This window comes from Hyperoodon ampullatus (assembly GCF_949752795.1).
Source record: "Hyperoodon ampullatus genome assembly, chromosome: 9".
NCBI classification, from domain to species: domain Eukaryota; kingdom Metazoa; phylum Chordata; class Mammalia; order Artiodactyla; family Ziphiidae; genus Hyperoodon; species Hyperoodon ampullatus.
The window spans coordinates 32,506,858-32,522,371 of NC_136922.1; the positions used below are offsets into that span (position 1 = coordinate 32,506,858).

Consider the following 15,514-nt stretch of genomic DNA (forward strand, 5'->3'; position numbering starts at 1 on the left):
CTGAGATCCTAGACTGCTCCCTCCTTAAAATGCTTTCTTCATGTTGTTCTTGGACACTGCTCTTCTCCCTCACTGGCCACTTACTCTTGCTCTTCTTCACTGGGTCATCTCATAGCCCCGAGCTCAGGGCCCAGACCCTGCCATCTTCTCTATGCTCCCATGCTTCCTTGGCTATCTCCTCCTGCCTCATGGCTTTAAAAGCCACCCATGTCCTGAAAAATCTCCAAATGTGTTTTTCCAGACCAGCCTTCTCTGCTAACCTCCAGACTTGCAAATCCATCTGCTGTCTGGACATCTCCACTTGGATGTCTACTGTGGGCATCTCAAACTCAACATGTCCCAGACACAACTCTTTCAACAGGCTTCCCGGTTTCATTAAAAAGCAACTCCATTTCTTCAGTTGTGCAGGTCCAAAATTTTTGGAGTCACCCTTAAATCCCTTTTCTCTAATATCTCATACCACATTCAGCCGGCCAACAAATTCCGTTGGCTGTACCTTCAAACTATACCCAGAATCTGATTACTTGTTATCACTTTCACTATGACTCTCCTAGTCTAAAACACTATCTTCCCTCCCCCTGGATGATTGCAATAGACTCCCTGCCTCTCCCTGACCCCTTCAGCCTATTCACACAGCAGCCTTTAAAAATTTCAGATCATGTCCCTCCCATATTTAAAACCCTACAATGGTTTCTCATATAAGTTCAGATATGATGCTGATCTCAACTCTTATATAACTTTCCCTTTCACTCATTTTATTCCAGCCACATTATCCTCCTTGCTGTTTTGGGAACAGTTGTAGAAATAAATGCTCCAACCTCAGGGCCTTTGCACTTGCTGATCCTTCTGTTCAGAATGTGCCACCCTAGACATCTATAGGGCCGGCATCTTTCCCTCCTTCATGCCTCTTGAATACGTTGCCACATCATCAAGATTGTGGCCTTCCTTCTCTGACAACCAGCAAGCCCCTACCAGCATATCCTGCTGCCATTTTCTTCCACAGCTCTTATGACAATCTGACATCCCATAAGGGCTCAGGAAGGGCATAGCTGTTGTCTCTTTTAGGAAGTTCCAAGTTATTTCAGGCAGTGTACGTTCTGTTCTGTTAGATTCTGCACAGCTTGAGCTAAACCTCAATTTCTGTTGATTTGTTTGCTTTAAGCATTAAAGCAACAATGCTCAAGGTTTACATTGAGATTTTTTAACTGTATCTGCTTCCACATTCATAACCTATTTTTACAGAAGCCCCACATATTAGTTATAAGAAATGTAATCATAGTACTCTTACAGAAAGATCAAAAGTTAAAGATTGCTAAGGTTCAAGGGAGGGAAAGACATGGCAGAGATCACATGCTTTTTTTCTCCCAAATTCCACATCATCCTGTAGATTTTTGTCATAAACAGTTGTAGTTAAAGGAGAAGTTGTCACTTTATCCACAAATCAAAATCTGCTGGTTCAATAGTTTCTAGTTATATCCCTTAAAGAGATTCACATGGTAGCAGAATTTAAGTTTTATAGTCTGAGCGAGTTGTTCCTTCTACCCTTGTTTCCATTTTTTCATGCTCTTTTCATTTCTTTCAATCTTTTTCTTTCCACATCTTTATTGGAGCATAAATGCTTTACAATGTTGTGTTAGTTCCTGCTGTACAACAAAGTGAATCAGCTATACATATACATATATCCCCATATCTCCTCCCTCTTGCATCTCCCTCCCACCCACCCTATCCCATCATTCTAGGTGGTCACAAAGCACCGAGCTGATCTCACTGTGCTATGCAGCAGCTTCCCACTAGCTATTTTACATTTGGTAGTGTATATATCAGTGCCACTCTCTCACTTTGTCCCAGCTTACCCTTCCCCCTCCCCGTGCCCTCACGTCCATTCTCTACGTCTGCATCTTTATGCCTGCCCTGTCACTAGGTTCATCAGTACCGCTTATTAACATTTCATATATATGCATTAGCATACGGTATTTGTTTTTCTCTTTCTCACTTATTTCAATCTGTATGGCAGATTCTAGGTCCAGCTACCTCACTACAAATAACTTAATTTTGTTCCTTTTTATGGCTGAGTAATATTCCATTGTATATATGCGCCACATCTTCTTTATCCATTCATCTGTTCTTTCAACCTTTTTAAGATTTTCTTTGCTCCCCTCTGAACTTTAGTGCCCCTTAACTTTCTTACAGCAACTACACACATTCTTTTTTTCAGTAGCTATTATAATTTTCTGGGGATTAGCAAAGCATTAACACAGACTGAACCTTCATGATATAATGATAAATACTTCCTTTTCTAAATAATTATCCTTCCACATGTATTTTGTTAATAGCACGAATAAGATGGCAAATAACAAAACAAAGCTTATAAGTTATCTATACACTATACAGTACATGATATTTAAATAGTTAACATTTTTTGCCATAAGGCACATGATATATTGAATAGGTTAAAGTTTGAACATTTTCTTAATGATGATGAGAATTAACTGTAGGGAGAAAATTAGTTTCACGCTGAAATTCAAAATGGCCCATTAGAACAATCACAGCAGAAAGGAGGCAGTCAGTACCCCTTGAACTTGAGCAGCGTCAGTGGCAAGCCTGGTCGTCAAGGCTCCCGTGGTGTTTTTAGGGTCGTCAAACCAGCTCACATCCTGTGACACAGAAAATGATTTCATTATCTTAAAGCCCGATGCTTGAAACCCTCAGCTCGGAGGGCAGTGACAGGGTCAGGTTTATTTATCACTTATCCTCCTACATTAAGCATTCAGGATTTGATACAGAATAGACAAGAAAGGGACTTAAGTGCAAAGTCATAAATAAACCATTTAATTTGTCAAAGAAACCTTTTGAGTGCCTACTTTGTTCCAAACATAATTTCTAAGTGTTGGATCTATTCAACAGTGAACAAAAAAGACAAAGTCGCTGATTTCATGAAGCCCAGATTCTAGTGATGGAAACCACAGATAAATATATACCATGCCAGGTGATAATAAATGGTAGGAAGAAAAATAGACTGGGGTAAGTAGGAAAAAAAAGTGAGGGAACGCACTATTTTATAGATTGGGAAGGGGAGAGAGAAGTCCTCTCTCAGGTGACGTTTGAGCAGAGAACTGAATGAAGAGAAGAATGAGAATATCTGAGACAAGGAAGAAAGAGCATGTGCAAAGGCTCCGAGGAAAAGGCATATTTGATCTGTTCACATACAAGCAAGAAAGCTTAAGGGCTGCCACCAGTCTTAAAAGCACCTCTGTGGGAATGTGTAAAGCCGCCTCTTCCCCTGGACACACTTCTATCCTCACTGGGCTCTCCCACTCCTCGTCTCATACCCGCATGCAATGAACCAATGGGTATAGAGTAGACTGTGTATGGGAGAGGGGGCAAAGCTACAGGAGATGAGGTCTGAGAGGCAGTGGGGACCACATCGTGTGTGACCTTATAGGTAACTGTAAAGATTCCAGATTTGGATACTTCCCTGGCGGTCCAGTGGTTAGGACTCCGCACATTCACTGCTAAGGGCCCGGATTCAATCCCTGGTCAGGGAACTAAGATCCCATAAGCTGCGTGGCGCGGACAGAAAAAAAGAAAATAAAGAGTCCAGGGACTTCCCTGGTGGTCCAGTGGTTAAGAGTCGGTCTTGCGATGCAGGGGATGCCGGTTCGATCCCTAGTCAGGGAACTGAGATCCCACATGCTGCAGGACAACTAAGCCCATGCCGCAACTAATGGGCCTGGGTACTCTAGAGCCCACACACCGCAACTAAGACCTGATACAGCAAATAAATAAATAAACATTAAAAAAAAAAAAAAGAGTCCAGACCAATCCTGACCAATATGGGTAGCTTTCAGCAGGTATGGGGCAGAGGAATGTGATTTGCCTTTTTATCTTAGAAGAATGATTCTGGCTCTTGGGCAATGAACCCACTGGATTGGGATAAGGATGGAGGCAGCGGGACCAGTTAGGAGGCTGTTGTAATATTAAACAAACTAGAGGAGTCGAGGAGGACTCCAAGGTCATTAGCCTGTACAACCGGTAGAATGGAGGTGCCATTTACTGATATGGGGGAGGACCAGGAAAGGAGCAAGCCCTGCGGGGAGGGGAGAGTCAGAGTTCAATTTTGGAAATATTAGGTATGAAATGCTTAATAGACATTCACACAGAGAAGTCGAATAAACAGACAACTGTGGTTCAGGGCAGAATAAACCAATTGGGTTTAAAAAAAATCGACAAAAGAAATCTAGATTAAAATTTAGCATTCAACATAAAATAGGATTTTCTTTGGAAAACCACTTACACTTTTCAATACAAAAATACTAGAAAGACTGTGAGTTTGAAGTACCAGTTTATGTCTGTTACAAAAATAACTATGGTCCTAAGAAGTTACCTCGACGGTTGATTTGCAATTAAAGCAGTAACTATCATTTTCCCCAAAAATTATTGAAGGAAAAAACCACAGCATTATAATTTCTTATAGTATGTATCCATTTGCTTTTAAAAATTGTTCAGTGCTTAAGTGCCTCTCCCACTGAAATGTAACTTCCGTGTACTAGGGACCATTCTGATGTGAAGGCCTTACAATACCTAGTATTATGCCTTGTAAGCAGAAGGCACTTAATGCGTGATGGCTGGACTTAATAATTTATGGAGAAGGCATTACACAAATCATCAGCTCAGCTTCCAAAGAATAATGGACCTAGGAGTTGGCCTGGGGGCTGGAGGGGCAATGGGGCATTTAGCCCTGGACCAAAGCCTTGAGTCTAAATCGAATGTCACTTATAAATATGGTTTGACGCCCAGCATATCCGGGGCACCCAGATGGAGCATCATAGCATTAGTGAGTTTAAAATGGAAAGTTATGGGGCTTCCCTGGTGGCGCAGTGGTTGAGAGTCCGCCTGCCGACGCAGGGGACACGGGTTCGTGCCCCGGTCCGGGAAGATCCCACATGCCGCGGAGCGGCTGGGCCTGTGAGTCATGGTCGCTGAGCCTGCGCGTCCGGAGCCTGTTCTCCGTAACGGGAGAGGCCACAACAGTGAGAGGCCCGCATACCACAAAAAAAAAAAAAAAAAAAAAAAAAAAAAAGGAAAGTTATAAAGTCACAGACAAAATTTGCATGATTGTTAAAGAAACTTTCCCCTTTGAACTGGGCTGCTCTGGGTTGCGTGTCCAGAATCCCCTTCCCCCTTTCCGCAGAAAAACATTCACATCTCTCTGTTGTTAGGGTTCCGAAGGTGTTAAGTGTGAGAGACATTCCATTAAATCATTCTCCGCTAGCAACACTGCAGCTGGAATTAACCTATCAGTCTAGCCCCAGCGAAGAAACTGAGCAGCAGGGAATGGGCCATGGGGATGACTTTTGATCTGTGGAAAGAAAGGGTACAGAAGGCATTTCCTGGTGGGAAGAAACACAAGTATCCTGGGTTTCCCAGGGGAAAGAAGGAAAGAAAGAGAGGAAAGGGATGAGAAGCATGGAAGATCGCTTCCACCTACTCTGCCTACAGCTGCTGAGACAGAGGCTGGAGGTGAACTGCCCTGGAGACTCCCACTTGTCTCGCAGGGACCCCCGTCCTCGCGCCGACCCAGAGGGGACCTCCCAGGGCAGGGCTCTGAGCCTGACCTGGCGGGTGGTTCAGCAGCATCTCTGATATGCGATTGAGGGAAGATCAATACAGGAGCTCTGAGTAACCTGACAGCGCCCCACTGCTTCCCCCGCACAGGGCACAGCGGGGAGTTTTGCAGATCCCAGGCACAGTCCTCAACAGACATACCTGTCTCAGCATGGATCTGAAAACCATGTATCGGAGCCGCTTGGTGAGGATCTCTCCGGCCTTGCCAAACGTGAAGCCCTGTGAAGAGTAACATGCCCCAAGGGAAAAGACTTGTCAGAGACACAGCCGCTGATGACACAACAGGAGGGGGACTTGGTGTCACTGCTAAAGCAGGACACCAGACAAAGTCAGAAAGCCCGATTTCAAGGCTTGGCTCTTCTTCGGGGACAGTGTACTATGGCGGGTAGCCGCACTGCTGGCAGAGCCGGGCGAGTTGAAATCGACACTCAGGTGGGCCCGTCGGGGATTTATTAGGACTTGGTTTCTCTGTCCCCCGTTCCCCCTCCCGCTTATTTCTCCCCGTGAAACAGGGTCTGTCACTCAGGAAGCTGGGGAGTTGTTCCCAAGGCAGAAGGCACTCTAAACCGGGGGTTTATATTATGTATCATCCAAACCAGAACATTTTTGAGCGTGAGAAGGGGGGCTGTATCATAATTACACCAGGACCCGAGGCGCAACCTGGGAAAACAAGAATATACAGCCACCTCAGCCATAAAAGATACAGACAACAGAGATATCAAATTCTTAGTTTCCAAGTTAAAAAAAAAAAAAAAAAAAGCCGAAGTCTAGGAGCGAAATAGCTGGAAAGGAAGGCTTACTGAGAGAGAATTTTCTGCACTGCCTTCCCCCTTCCCCAAGGATATAATCTGTGTCTGGGAGGAAAGAAGAGAGTTTTGGGAAAGAAGAAAGTAAGATGTGATTGTACGACCATGCTGGGCCCTGTCTGCGGAGGAACCAGGACAGACCCTCATCCCAGTGAGTTTGGGGATACAGAACCAGAAGGAAGCACTGCTCCCCTTTCTATCTGGAGCGCTGGGGAGTGGCAGTTTACGGATGAGGCTTGCCACACGATGGCCTGCAGAAAGCAGAGCGGAAATGGCTGGATGGTGTATCAGAAGAGGAGAAGCCCTAATAACAGCCTAGTGTGTTGGACATTATGGAGAGCGAGGGAAGAAACACGTGCAAAGAGCACTCTTCCCCGTGGTCCTGACCAAGGAAGACCGGTTGGACCATGTAACGGAAGGCCGCCAGCCCCTCGGGTCACCAACATGAGGCAGGGAGGCAGGGGAGGTGCACAGACCACCACCCTCTACCCAGGGCTGTAATGCTGCCTAACCCTTCTGCGAAAACAGACACCAATCCAGGGAGAAACCCTGGATTAACTGAGTTGACGCCTGAAGTTACCAAAATGACTAACTTTACTTAGAAATGACCAGCTGAAGGTTTCTGCTATTAGACTGAATGAAATCTGAACTATCTCGCCCACTACAGGAATATTACTGTTGTTATTTTGTTGAGAACTTTCACTGTTAAGTACTTCACAAACATTGTAAGTCCTCAGAACAAACCTACAATCACCACTTTCCAGAAGAAATGGGGGTTTAGAGAGGCTGGTAACTTGCCAGAGGCTACAGTTCTAAGGTGGCAGACTTGGAATCTGAATCTTCGTCTAAAAAAATCTTAACCAGAATGAGAACCCAGAGCCTTGGGTTTAACCCCACAGTCAGCTCCTTCCTTGCATTTCTAAATGAGGAGTTGGCATTCTAACATCACCATTAGGCACTGTGCCACCTCTGCACTTCTGAGGTCCTGGGATTCAGAGCCTTTATTTTCACCTTGGTTTGTCAAGCAAACCAGGCTCCAGTTTCTCTGAGCATCATTATGTTACAAAGGTACCACGTTAACTGCCTTTGCTTCACCAATTCAAATCTCCAGCTCAAAGCCTACCTCCCTCCAAATTTCTTAACCAACTGCACCCTCAGCAATCTCTACCTTCTCCCAACTCCTATGGCATTAATAGTTGGTAAGGCAATCTCACATACAATTAGAGTGTCACATTTAATCTAGTATGATCACATTCCCCAAAGAGACTTGAAGTACTCAGTAACAAAAGAGTCCAGAGCTTTGGACCTCCTATCATGTGCAGAAAAGTGTTCTGTCTGTTCAAAATATGAATACATGCTTACACCATGTAAAATAAAGAGACCTATTGAGAGTTCTATCTTAAAAAATTACATGTGACTAATCATTCATTCATTTAATAAGTGATTGTGTTTACAACTGCCTCACACAGACCTAGGAACTTAGTCTTATAATCTCTTTTAATTATCAAGCATCAGCTACCATTATCCCCATTTTACAGATGAGGAAACTGAGGCTTACACAGTTTAAGTTACTTACTTGCCCAAGGACACAAAATTAGCAACTGGAGTAACTCATACTTGGCCCTAAGCCTAACACCAAAGCCCACACTGTCTTACTATGCTGAGCTTTTTAGAGCACGTAATTCCTTGCAATTTCATCTCAGCCAAATGATTTGCAACTTGTAAAATCTGACTCTTTACAAATGTTTCCTACAGTTTTCGTTTGAAGACTGACATTTTTCCATCATTAAAAGCATTCCTTCTCCTTTAGCAAAAGATAAATGATAAACTCTTCAAACATTTTTTAAATCAGTGTAACTGGCTTATGGGGTTCTGGGTTTTGTTGTTGCTTTTAGAAGACTGGAAGACATTTCTTTAAGTATTTAAACTGACGGGCAGTACTTATATCCAAACATATGTCCAAGGCTCACCTAAATCCCATTTTTTAGAGCCTAGTGTCAGCAACAAATTGGTACTTGCCATCTACCTCTACAAGGATTAAATCATGTGCTGCTGCAGCTGCTGACTTTCAACACCCCCTGAAAGGAGCTCAGGGTAGAGACCAGAAAGGAGGCACCCTGTGCTCTGGGAAAAACTGGCAGAACAGGTCTTCAGATAGTTATTTTCAGGAGCCAATTTTATGAGCCCAATTCCTGTATCTCCTCATATCTAGAAAAGCACTAAAATCCTTCATGGTGATAACTGCTCCTAGCAGAAACCTGCAAAAAATATGTGCTTGATTGCAATGTATTCCCCCTTCACCAAAATCATATATATACTGACCTTCCCCGCTCCCTCCTAGGAGCAGTTTCTCCAAGCTATCTGAGATGCTGTCTCCCTGGCTGCAGTCCTCATTTTGCCCCAAATAAAACTTAACACGTGGGACTTCTGTGGTGGTGCAGTGGTTAAGAATCTGCCTGCCAATGCAGGGGACACGGGTTCGAGCCCTGGTCCGGGAAGATCCCACATGCCACAGAGCAACTAAGCCTGTGCACCACAACTACTGAGCCTGCACTCTAGAGCCCGCGAGCCACAACTACTGAGCGCGCGTGCCACAACTACTGAAGCCTGTGCGCCTAGAGCCCGTGCTCCACAACAAGAGAAGCCACCACAGTGAGAAGCCCGTGCACCGCAGCGAAGAGTAGCACCCCCCCCGACGCAACTAGAGAAAGCCCATGCACAGCAACAAAGACCCAACGTAGCCAGAAAAACTTAACTCGCAACTCTCACATTGTGCATTTTTTAAAGTCAACACCAGCTTTCATTTCTAATCACCAGATTAGATCAAATACTCTCTGCTCCCTCTGACTTCATTAACATTTCCAGTTGGGGGAGGAGAAGGTGGGAAGGAAGTAAGCAAGGGAGCCAGAGGAAGCAAAACATCTTTGTTTTAAAAATGTCAAAGCAACTGGCTGCTAACAGCCCAGCAACTAGAGGAGCAATTCTACTAAAAAGCAAGTTATTACACAGATGTTTAATAAATTCCCCCAGTTGAACAATGGTACATTTCTCAAAGTGAAAATGTAGACACTTACCTGAAGGAAAAACGTAATAAAAGAAATAATTCCAAGGATTAGAAACAAGAGTGAAAACAAGTTACTATTCTGTCGTTTGGTTTCAGGATCATCATCTCTGGTAAAAACCTGTCAAGAAAATATTTAAAGGGTTTTCAGTACCACTGAAGAAATCATTCAAAGTCTGACCCATTTTGCATCTAGCAGAGTATTCGGGGTCAAGGGAGCCTTAGTATGTGGAGGTCAGGCTGGCTTCCCTAAAGGGGGACATATTCTGCCTTCCCTGGGGACCAAGAGTGGGCCTGTCATTCATCAATCTATCCAGCTCTTTTTCTGCTCATACTCCTTCTTGGAGTAAGAGTGCCACAAGGGAGTGCCACACCCACCACAGCAGAATTGGGAACAAATACTCTCTTCTTCCTTTGATGGGAAACTACACTGCATGGCGATCTGTTGTTTTACAAGTTGGACATTTCCAACTGTCCCAAGGTGTCTGGAGACACATCTGCTGATGTGGTTTCGCTGAACCCAGGAAAGGTGCTCATTCATTCAGCCCAGGCCTCTCCAAAGAAAGGAGGTTCCTTGAGCCAGCCTCTGTAGGACAGCCAGTTAGATAGCCAGTGGGGAACTGCAGCCAGCTGACCTAGAACCACAAGTGGAGACCTGGGTTAGAAGAGCTTACAGGATGCCCTGGGCTTCAAGAACAGAGAATAACCACGCCACAGGGAAAGAAAATCACCTCCCTTCACAGTGGGCCAAAATCAGTCTTGTGAGAGCCATATTCCTAAGCCAACCCAGACAACTTTATCCCTTATAAAGGAAAAAAAAAAAAAAGCTTTTTGGAAGAAGTTAAATTAATTTTTCTTGATTAGTCATTCCAACAAAAATAAGACCTGGGCTTCCCTGGTGGCGCAGTGGTTGAGAGTCCGCCTGCTGATGCAGGGGACGTGGGTTCGTGCCCCGGTCTGGGAAGATCCCACATGCCACGGAGTGGCTAGGCCTGTGAGCCATGGCCACTGAGCCTGCGTGTCCGGAGCCTGTGCTCCGCAACGGGAGAGGCCACAACAGTGAGAGGCCCACATACCGCAAAAAAAAAAAAAAAAAAGACCTAACAATCAGTGAGCTCTTACTCTGTGCCAGATGTTATTCTAAACAAACTCATGCATATTATCCTTTACCCTCACAACCACCTCCTGAGGTTTGTTATCATCACCATTTTACATAGAGGGAAACTGAAGCACAGAGAAGTTAATTAACTTGTTCAAGGTAACACAGCCACCAAGTGATGACCCAAGGCTATACGGCCAAGCAACCTAACTCAGAGCCCACAATCCTAAATTCTGTGTTACAAACCTTCAGTGAGGCAGAGAGCTTGTTCCTTACCCAATATCTTGGAGCTAATGTGTCTGCCTTGGACCACCTGTTTCCAGGTCTATTGTTACACGAGGAATGAGGAAAACATAAAATTTGTAAGTTTTTGTTATACACAGCCAAACCTATTCCTAACTAATCCAATTCCTTTTTTTCCCCTGATGATGCCACTGTCTACCTCTGTGCCTGCAAGACAAATGTTAGAACAGGGACTGGCCCCAACCAACCTATGGTGGCTATGGAACACAACCATGTTCCTTTGCTTCTGAATGGTTACTTGTGCACTACAATGGCAAGGTTGAGCATTTGCAACACAGACCATCAGGCCGCACAGCCTAAAATATCTACTCTCTTAGCGTTTATAGACAAAGTTTGCTAACCCCTGGCCTAGAACATATGCTCCATGGAATCAGACACTTCCTCTCTTTCCTGGTACTTTTTCAGCACCTAGAACAGTACACGTGGCACAAAGCAGACACTGAAGGTATTCCTTGAAGGACTACATCAAACATGTGAACGCCAACCTGAAATAAGTTAGCCAGGCATAGGTGGACCGGCATATTTATGTATCTTTTAGTATAATCAAAAGTTAGCGTCTGGTCTATATTTTGTGTAGTGATCCATCTCTTTCTCTACAATGTTTTTAGCAGTTATGGCAAAGGTGTCCTCAGCTTAATGTCTGAACATCTGCCATTAACAGAGGGCACTCCTGCCTGGATTGTGACTTCTTTGTTGAAAATGCCAAAATGAAAAGCAGGTGCAACCAGCATCTGTCAGCCTCAATCTTTTGGAAGCCATCCCGTTTGTTTTCATCTTAACACGTGGGATGGACATCTCACAGAGGCCAAGCGCTCAGCCTGCTCATGACAAGCACATGAGTCAGAGAGCAGCTCTCTCTTGAGCCAGTGTGATGAACATACAAGGGACTCTCTTCGCACCCTGGTGAAAGGACAGTTCCTGAGGTTGACTCAGAGTACAATGACGGCAGGTAGGGGACGGTCACCTAGTCAGTTTCATGGACTATTTTTCAGGGATCTCATTCCCAGGGCCCCAGGATAGAAACCAAATGCTACAACAAAGGAAGCTTTGAAAAATTAGTTTTCCCACCACAGACAAGACTTCTATTCCTACATCTACAAGCTGCTTAGTATCATATGAAGGTGAGCTGCATGTTTTTGTGGTTTCTATATAAAGTTACAAACACAAACAGTTCATTCTTTAGTCAGGACTCACAAGTAAATCTCCAAAATGGACATAAACACTTACCCCTATAATCCTTGAAAATATTACTGAAAATGCTGGTTGCAGACCTCCATTTATAATGGCACAAAATATACCAACCACAAAATAAGGCCATTCAGTTATATTCAGCTTCAGAATCCTCCAAAAAGAAACTGGAGGTACACTTTCATCCTGGAGAACACAAAATAATACAACAAACTCGTCAGGAAAAGAACTGATATTTAACTGATTTAATTGATGTACAGTTCGTCTATATGCACAAAAATTTTTAAATGAATATATCTTATTCCTACTTCCTTATCAACTGATGGCTATTTACCTTAAAAAAAGTGCTGACAGATTCTGTTATATTGTTCCTTTATTTCTTAAGAAATAAATGATGATTCCATAAACATTTAAGTCTGACCTGACAGTTGGAACGTGACAAGTATATTTATAAGTAAGGATGAAAGAACAGAAATGTTTGTATTTGAAGATCCACTATAATCTATCTCTTTACATTATAAATTCTAATTCTAAAATTCTTGTCCTATAAATTCCAACTTGAGTCTAAAATGTTGAGATTTGGATTTGTGGAACAGGCTAGGGGATAGGACAGGAGGATTCTGGATAATCATTTCTTGTTCCCACTCGTATCCCAGCCTTAGCCCACTGGTGAAGATATAAATCCACAGCCTCCTCCGTACCAAAGTCTCTTCTGTACTAAGCTTTCTGTTTTGGCTTTGTGGTCCATGGATACTCTTGCGAGTTGATTTTCTTCTTATTAGACTGGATCCTAAATCTTTGGGGGACATGTCCAAGGTATCAATTTCACTTTCGGATCCACCAGCTTCATTTTCTAATTCAATTTCATTTCCTTTTGTCTAAAATAAACAAGAAATATGCATAAGCTGGTTAGGCTCAGTTAACCAACAAAAACTAATCGCTTAACAGCAAATATCAAGGAAATGGCAATTTAAGTCTTTATAGGAAAAGGATAAAGTTAAACTGCTATTTTCTGGTGTGATTATATTTGAAAATTAAAACCACTAAATGAGTATTCCCATAAAATATGCTGAAACAACATGGCATCCGTTCTATGTATCTAGTAATATACTTTTTGTGGGTGTTTTTGGCTCAATCATGTTTGCTTTGGACCAGTGTTATCAACAGAAATATGGTGCAAACCATATTGTGAGCCACAATTTTTTTCAGTAGCCATGCTAAAAAAAAGTAAGAGAGGTAAAATCAATTTTAATTATATATTTCATCTAACCTAATGCATCCAAGGTATTAGATCAACATGTAATCAGTGTAAAGACTTTTTGAGATATCCTTTTTTTTTTTTTGGTGGACTAAGTCTAAGTCTTTGGACTCTGGTATGCATTTTCAGCTTACAAACACTTCAATTCAGATTAACCACCGCTGAAGTGCTCAATAACCACATGTGGCTAGTGGCTACTTGAGTGGATAGCTCACTTTTAAGCCTTTTTTAACTTTACTTTTCTCTAATTATCCTTCTTTATTTTCCCTCCTTTCAAGAGAAAGAAAAAACCTCTAAAAATCACTGGTCGGATCCTGAATCCCCCCGCTTCCCACCCAAGTATTTTTTCCCTCTTCTCAAGATAATCAACGGTAACATTTATTTATAGCACTGAACACAGCAAAATCAGCTTATGCCTAACATATTATGCTTTAGGAAAATGCTAGAGTTAGACTGTACCTGCATTGTGACAAGTTTGAAGTAAATGCCTTTCTCCTTCATGAGTTCATCATGATTGCCTTTCTCCACAGTGACTCCATTATCAAGACCAGCAATGACATCAGCATTACGAACTGTGGACAAACGATGCGCGACCACAATGGTGGTCCGGCCTTCTCTGGCCTAAAGAGAGAAAAATTTGGTTTTGGAATACATGAACAACTATATAGAAAAATTCATTAATTCAAGTTATATTTACCGACCACCAATGCCTTGGACATTGCAAAACTGTGTAAGCTGTATAAGATAGTCTCTGCCTTCAGTAAATGTACAGTTAGTGGTTTAAAATGATATTCTATTATAACTATAAACACAAATATGATAGTCTCATATTAATATTATGTAAGCCTCTAAGTATTTTACTCAACCTCTCGTAGCCTGTTTATAGTAATAATCAGGGGCTTATACAAAGTAAAACACCCTACAGCCCAAGAATTGGTCCATCAGAGCAGGTACAGGCCAGCTGCTACACTGGTGCATACAAGCTAGCATCAGTCCTGGGAATCACCATGTCTTATCTCACAGGACATTTGGATGATCAAGACAATAATAAATGTGAAGCAACAAAGTGCAGACTTCAGCGTTACATTGATCTGAACTCAAATCTTAGTTCTGCCATTTATGAATTCCAGGATTTTATACAAATCTTTTAACCTGTGTGAGGCTCAACTTATTCATATAAAAAATGGGGATAATAATATAGTGCTAATTTTTAGAGTAGTTGTGATAACTAAATACAATAATGCACAGGAAGCACTGTGATGTACACAGTAATGCTTAATAAATGATGCTTATTCCTAGGGAGAAGCATTATGGAAAAACTGAAGAGCTATGTAAATGTTTTAAATGCCCAATCTCATTTTTATTTTCATATGGAACACAGCCAGAGAACTAGAACTCGCCTGAGATTTCTTTAACTTTGTAACTCTCCCAGTGCTTATAATGTTTGTTACTCTATATTTCTCTCCAGGAACTAGCAATAAAATTCTCAAAACAAACTAACAAAAAAAGGTATCAGGATCAGTATGAAAAAGAGAAGTGAAAAACTCTGAGAAGAAAAAAACTCTCTAGGTGGCAGCAACTAGAAAGTAGAGAAGACAACGGATCAGCTCCATGGATGTTTTCAAAAGCTGGGGATGTGGTATTCCCCCCCAAAATGTGCATGCTAAAGAAAAGGTATTTTTAAATGTAACCTTTCTAAATTCATTATATTTATAATTTTATACATAGTACCATGGTAGAATCAGAAGAAAATACAGATGTGAAATTATAGATAAGAAAAGTGAAGGGGGAAAATGCAGCCACAATCCCATCTCTTTCTATTTTGGTTCACAGAAGTTTTAGTGACCTGCTTTTTCTTCTCTCAACAATCTATTACGCACTCTAACAGGATGTTTAGAGAAACAACACTGTTTTGTTATTACAGAGAAGAGGAACTGGAGCAAATATGAGTTCATCTTTGAATTCTACTGGGACACTTCAACTCGGAGCACTTATGGGTTAAAAGGTTTCCCCATTCCTTGTCCTCACAGAGCTGGCCTGGTTACCATCATACACCAGAGACCAAGCACACAATGCCTGGCACAGCACGAGCACTCAAGTCCAAACTGGTGAATGAGACTCGAGAACTGCTGGAAGGTCAAACTCTGTTGATGGTCAAGGACATTTCATGGCTC

The 15,514-nt window shown here is 42.5% G+C and overlaps 1 protein-coding gene across 1 annotated transcript in view; it reads right to left on the minus strand.

Moving 5' to 3' along the window:
- ABCB1 (ATP binding cassette subfamily B member 1) overlaps positions 1–15,514 on the minus strand; it is a 106,662-nt gene that overhangs the window by 27,631 nt on the left and 63,517 nt on the right. Inside the window, exons 15-20 of the mRNA XM_079711496.1 lie at positions 13,800–13,961; positions 12,784–12,960; positions 12,122–12,268; positions 9,506–9,613; positions 5,767–5,844; positions 2,571–2,654 (exon numbers count right to left, since the gene is read on the minus strand). Coding sequence (XP_079567622.1) covers positions 2,571–2,654; positions 5,767–5,844; positions 9,506–9,613; positions 12,122–12,268; positions 12,784–12,960; positions 13,800–13,961 — 756 coding nt within the window. The remainder of the gene's footprint in view (positions 1–2,570; positions 2,655–5,766; positions 5,845–9,505; positions 9,614–12,121; positions 12,269–12,783; positions 12,961–13,799; positions 13,962–15,514) is intronic.